Source organism: Aptenodytes forsteri, unplaced genomic scaffold (assembly GCF_000699145.1).
Source record: "Aptenodytes forsteri isolate BGI_AS27 unplaced genomic scaffold, ASM69914v1 Scaffold142, whole genome shotgun sequence".
In the NCBI taxonomy this organism is placed as follows: domain Eukaryota; kingdom Metazoa; phylum Chordata; class Aves; order Sphenisciformes; family Spheniscidae; genus Aptenodytes; species Aptenodytes forsteri.
Genome location: NW_008794598.1, coordinates 3,564,470 through 3,570,869, shown reverse-complemented (window position 1 = coordinate 3,570,869; position 6,400 = coordinate 3,564,470). Strand labels below are relative to the sequence as shown.

The 6,400-nt window shown below is 43.1% G+C and overlaps 1 protein-coding gene across 1 annotated transcript in view; it reads right to left on the bottom strand.

The window, feature by feature from the left end:
- Nucleotides 1–330: 330 nt before the first annotated feature.
- The window catches only part of PPP1R15B (protein phosphatase 1 regulatory subunit 15B), a 7,902-nt gene continuing 1,832 nt past the window's right edge, over nt 331–6,400 (bottom strand). The window contains exons 2-3 of the mRNA XM_009272918.1: nt 5,149–6,393; nt 331–2,128 (exon numbers count right to left, since the gene is read on the bottom strand). Of these exons, the coding sequence (XP_009271193.1) occupies nt 1,916–2,128; nt 5,149–6,393 (1,458 nt within the window). The 3' untranslated portion in view covers nt 331–1,915. The remainder of the gene's footprint in view (nt 2,129–5,148; nt 6,394–6,400) is intronic.

Genomic DNA, 6,400 nt, shown 5'->3' with positions numbered 1-6,400 from the left:
TTGAGTTTAAATATGATACAGGAAAACAAACTCCTAAAAATTAAAAGTTATTTCACAGGATTTGAGGGCATGATTAGAATTACGATTTCACAAGTAAAATTATCTTTTGTAGGAAAGGAGAATCCAATTTTTTTTTTATGCCGTGGGCATGAAAAAGAACATTCCTGCCTTGCTTTCAAGCAGCCAGTCTGTAAGGCTGCTTGAGTTTCGGCTGTATTTTAAGTTAACATGACAACTCTACCGTAGTTCACAGTTAACCCTCTGAATTTCGTAATTGTAACACTTCTAACTTGTAGCAGAGAAAGGTAATTTTTAAATTCAAACAACATACCTCCTGCAGTAAGCCCAAAGTATAAACCCAAAAACTCTGAAGTTTTTGAGACAGAATTAAAAGTAATGGTCAAAAAGATGGCACGATAAAGCAGAAAATTCAGTAAAGCTCTGTGAAGCTCTTCTGTATCTGTAATTTTCTTCCGAATTAAAAACTGAAGTCATTAATGAGATGACAAATCTGAAGTGTTTTTAGGTTTCTCCCTTAAAAAAAAGGGAAACAATTCTAGTCAGCTGAATGAACCAAGTACCAAATAATTTATTCACGCAACTTTGTGCAAACAGATACGAATTCTTTGATGTTTGGTATTTATTCCGTTGCATGACCTCATACCTGCTTGGATAACAGCCACACAACATCCTTGAGGTCCAAACGCATATCCAAATGGTGCTGCTTTTTTATTTTGACTGAAACAACAATTAAACATTTTAAGTTAGGAACATAAATACGGAGTGTTTTCCTTCCACTGAGGACCTCAACTTTCAGACCCCAAGTGTGAAATGTTATTTTGGTACCAGATGAACAAAGTGCAGACGCATAGAGGTATTATTAATACTGGCTTTTGGTAAAGAACACAGCGATTTGTAGCCTTAGATTTCCGTAAGTCAAAGATAGTTCTCCTTACAAGTACCAGAACAAGCATATTGGATACACAAAATATGAAGAATCCTCCACTTCAATCCACCTTCAGAAAGCAGAATCAATTACGGCAAAGTTACTCTAAGATTAACTAAAGAACTAGTGTCTAGTTCCCTTTGCGTGGCTACCTAAATCCAAGCTATCAGCCATAGCCTCGACACATACCTTGAAGCTTTAATTATTGATCAGGATGAGGCCTTTTATTGCCCTGAAAGCAAAGAGGTTTGGTGCACAAGCAGCCGACACCCTTTGGAACAGTACTGGGTAAAGGTATTATTTAAATAAAGACAAACCAAAGGGCTTGTAGTGCACCAGAGTTCCCCTGAATCCCCCAGTGTGCTAGACTCAAATATTACGACATCAAAGCGTTACATAAACACCCAAACACTAGATTACATGCAAAACTGGGATCTTAAAAGGAAGGAATAAACTATCTGCTTTGCCCAGTAAAGTTAACGTTATTAGCTAACAAAATTTGAGACTTTTGTACAAGTTAGAGAAAATGGAGAACCACAAGAAAGTAGCACATACCTCTAGAAACTTTAAATCAAAACTGCGATAACTAGGTTCTGAGCCCCATAAATATTTCCTTCAAAATAGGTTTTGCTTTTTCAAAGTGCAAAAATCCAACTTAATAGTCACCACTTCTCAACATACGGCAGACAAGGCATTTTTGGAATGGATTTAACCTAAAGCAGTCTGTTTCTCAAGTGTTACTTAAAAGGAATGCAATTATACCACCCTTACCCTTGATGATACTCAAAAGGTTTTGTCTGGATATCAAAATGAGACACACAGGTATATTGGCTGAATATCGAACTGGGAAGAAAGTGTTAAAATCCCACTTCTCTCCCCATTTCAAAATAGCACATGCAGCTGCCACTTCTTGTTTTGAAGATGTTCACGAGTGCTTAAGGTCACACAACTACCAGATCTTTTAAGGTGCTAGAAGAGATCAACCCTCTTGTAGGAGGTTTCTTGGAGTCTATTGAATACTCTTTGTCTATGCTCTGTTGTGAAGCAGTATCCTATGGCTTCTTCTGTTTCTTGGATACGTTTCTGGAACCTGCATCCATCTCGTGCAAGCTCTTCCCAGGGTCCTTTACGATCCTCCTCACTGCTTATGTAATACTCAGTAACTTTTTCAAGGAAGGTTACCTGGAAAAGACAAGTCATTTAGAAAAGCATTAGCCAGACACTCACGCAAAAGGAGCTTAATATTTATTTGCACATACGAATTTTTTTTTTTAACAGAAGTTATTAAATGCCTAAAATAGCAAAAAGCCTCAGATATGCTACCAGTTCACGCTAGGTCTCTGCACCACCTAGGCCGGAGTGTATTTCACCTCTCAGCTTTAAAAGCAACCAGTTGCTGACTTCTCCCTCTACCAAAAGTAGTGCTCAAACTACTACGGAGTTTCTAAACTGCAGCCTAAGAGGCCTCTTTACGCTGACGGCAGATCACACAATGTTCCCTGTGAAATAACAACACACACCCCCCCCCCAACACCAGTACTGGGTTATAACCTTACAGATACAGTTCAAGGAGGTTACTCAGCAGGATATGCCAGGACACTCACTCAAAGCTAGAAATATGCTACCAGCCAACATCTCTGACTACTGAAGCTTACATAATAAAAAAGAGGAAAAATCATTGTTCTGTAGAGTAAGTAATCATGTGAGTCAGCTTGTACTTCAGCACCAGGAAAAGAAATCACACTATGCTACATATAAGGAAGCAACACTCATCACTACGTGACTGGAACAAACCCGTCTATTTAGAGGTGGTATCAAATTCCAGTGTATTTAAGTTCATGCAACAAAATGAAGTCAGTCATGGCACTTTAAAATACGTATGAAAACATTCACTCCTCGCTATTTTTAAGAACTATTAAGCTATTTTAAGAAAACAAAGAAACTTACAGGCTCAGGATCTAAACTTCACAGTATTTAGACTATTACTATACTAAGGATTTAAGTCTTTCTGTTATCGAGCAATAAGCAAAAGCCAGACTATCTCAAGCGCCTACTGAATTATGTATTGCTTTTCATTTAGCTGTACAAAAAGCACAAAACTAAAGGGCAAACTAACTAGCTGTCAGCATCCATCAACTCTCAGACTAGGACCGATTCTTGAAGACGAGCCAAACACTGTCGTTACAGACTCCACTGAATTTGCTGCAGGACAGCTACTTCTGGAAGGTCAGGAAAAAACGTGGGGGGGTACAAAAAACTTGCTGCTCCGTTCCAACCTTTTATTAACACAGAACCCTGGTTTCACACCCAGTTCACGCTAACACAGTGAGGAGCATAGAGTGAGATTGCTTTTTGTGGTAGAGCCATCTTCCAACCTTCACAGAAAACATGAAGACAACAGTTACGGAAGAGATGACCTACAGGAATAATCAGCAGTTGAGGATACAGAGCCACAAGAGACTGTGTGAAAGCAACCTCCAGAAGTCACCTAATTCTAGTGCAGTGATCCCAAATTACTGCCGAGCAGTCTGTGAAAGCAGGGGCATCAGACCCCACATGTCCTTGCATAGTGTCAATGCATTGCTAACTCGTAAGTGAAACAAAACGCTCCCAGGTTTTATGACTTTACAAACATGAATATTGCTGCTGTTTGCTTGCAGGATGCCAGATAGCAAATGGCCTTGAGCAGGATGAATGGCTTGAAGATTTCCTGGGAACACCCCGGTCACTGCCCGGCAATCTCTGCTCTGTTTTGCAGACGGGCCTAATTAAGTATCTGCTTTCAAGCACACGGAGTTGTTACATCAGCCTATCCCTTTGCGAGTTCCTACCTTACATGCTTTTTACATCAGTCCAAGGCACCCTTGGGCACAATTACTGGATTTTGTAACATCACGCGAAATATTGCATCTAGATCATCAGTCTTTCACCATGTAACAGATCACAGAGAGTCAAACAACAGATTAGTCAAAAAATTACTACTGTTAAGTCTACATCCCTGACACGCAACAAGATTTTAGATCACAGCGGTATGAACTTATAGCAGGGCTCATCAGTGCTACCTTGCAGCATTTCAGACAGATGCTGCCAGTTACAAAGGACCTCTTGCAGAAACTGAGCATTTTCCATTTAGATTAAAATATAATAGTTCATCCTGTGTGAACCACTAAATGCCACTTGCCCTAGCAAAAACAGGTATAAAGTTACCTCCCAGTCAGGCTCTCCATTAAAGGAGCAAACAAATCTCTCGCCTGTAAGAACGCTAAAGCAAGCATTGTACAACTTTTCTATTTTGGTAACTTGTTACACTAGTGTATTGCCCTGAGACTTGGGATCACAACTCATACAAGTGTTTGAAGTATCAGGCAAGACTCAGCCATTACGCCTGAAAAGCCATCTTGTATATCTGTAGCATCACAAAACTCATGAGAAGACAAATTTATTACTATTTACCTGAATCCTAGCACATGTATTAAGAAGTTTTTTAATGCACTTAACTCCTCATAAACACATCACACTTCCAGTTTGTGCTCAAAAGCCCAGTTCCAGATTACATCCTTTTATTAAAAGACTGCTGAATTACAATACTCTCTTAAATGGAAACAGGAGTATTACTACACTCTCTGTTGAAACTTCAGTGGCTTACTGTAGCATGTGTTAACCCACAACAGAAGAGTTCTTCCTACTCCAAAAGACATTTGTAACTCAAGCAGGCTTGTCACAAGTCCTAAAACGTTTACAGTGCTTTCTCTCGCTTACACTACACACACACAAAGGACCTAAAATGCTTTAACAATATTATTCATAACAGAAACTGGTACTTTCCAGAGGAAAAACCTACATCACAGTTCTCATCCGTTTCTCTGATGACGAAAACTACGTTAGAACACAAATACACAATGAAAACTACGTCTTAAAAGGAAAATTTAACTTCGAGTCTAGAAAAGAAATTTAAAGTAATTATCTGCCCGGTGCCACTGAATTATGAAATCTACCATCACGTGTAAAGCATGAGGCACACTCATTTCAGTCAAATAATTAGACCATAAGCTCACGGGGGCATGATCTGCCTACCGCCGTGGCTGGAATCCTGGCACAAGTGACCTCACCCACTCACGTGCCACTTTGTGCAACGTGGGTTTGTTGGGTGTTTTTTTTTTTTAAGCATCCCCAAAACACAAAATCATAAACAAAGTATATACCTTCTTCCGCTTGGTACTTCTACATTTCTCACCAGAAAGAATGTCATGCTGCACAAAGTCACTAACCCCACAGTTATGTTTTTCCAGCTGCACCCGACAGACAGTTAAGTGACTACGCTCAGAAGCGACCAAACTCGGCCTCTCTGCTCCTTTTAAACCAGGCGTCCCTTTTTTCTCTGCTGTTTGAAAGGCTGCCTTGAAATTCAAAGGATTATATGGGTCATCTGAGGTACAGAACGAGTTCCAAAGTTTCAAGTTTTCTGCCTCATCCACACTGCTACAGTCCCACTCGTCCTCCTCTTCAGAACTAGCATGAGGAGAGCCTGAAGACTCCTCCGCCCATGAGGAATCTTCCTCTTCCTCCTCCTCCTCCACATCCAACATATCCTTTCCCGGACTGCTGGAGGATGTCTGAATGGTGGCTGTGAAGTTCTGAGGGTTGTACGGATCCAAACTGTAGAAGGAATTCCAGAGATGAAGCCTTTCCCCGTCCTGGCTACCAGCATCTGAATCCGAGGGGAGCCCTTCGCTATCAAACCCGTCATCGTCATCGTCATCATCATCATCCCAGTCTTCCTCATCATCCGCACTCTCGTCCCCACTGGAAACCCCCCCTATGATATAGTCTATTAGTTTATTCGCACAGGCAGGTCTGGCTGAAGCTGGGAGGTTTTGCTCTATTTCGGAGTCCTCGTCATCCTCTTCAGACAAGGCTTCCCCCTCAAGTGCCCCCTTCTCAGCCGAACCCCTTATACACTCCTGCTCCAAGGGACCGCCTCCAGGTTGTCTCCCCGCGTCGCTCTGCTCCTCGGGCCGCTTCAACTCCCCGGCATCGCACCGCTGCTCCCGCCGTCCCCCTATCTCTTCTTGACAAACGCCCTTGTGCTGCTGCTGCTGCTCCTCCTCCAGGCTGTGATAGCCGTGGTCCGAGTCTGGCGCGGCCAGGCCACCGCTCGCCAAATGCCACTGCTGGAGAAACGCCAAGCGCTTGCTGCGGAGGAACTCGACCTCCGGCAAGCCGCCCCGCGCGGGGCAGCCTCGCCAGGCCTCCGCGGGGACCTCGGCTCGCAGGGGCTGGGGCAGATGGCTCTCGCCGGAGCAGCAGGCCTGGCCCCGTTCCGGGCCCGCCGCGTACAAGTCCACACGCGGTACGGCGAAGGACACCAGGCTGCTCCGCACCAGCCCGGCTCCCCAGAGGCCCCGCGGGGACTCCGCGCCGCCCTCTCGCCCCTTCTCCAGGGGCTCCTCTGGC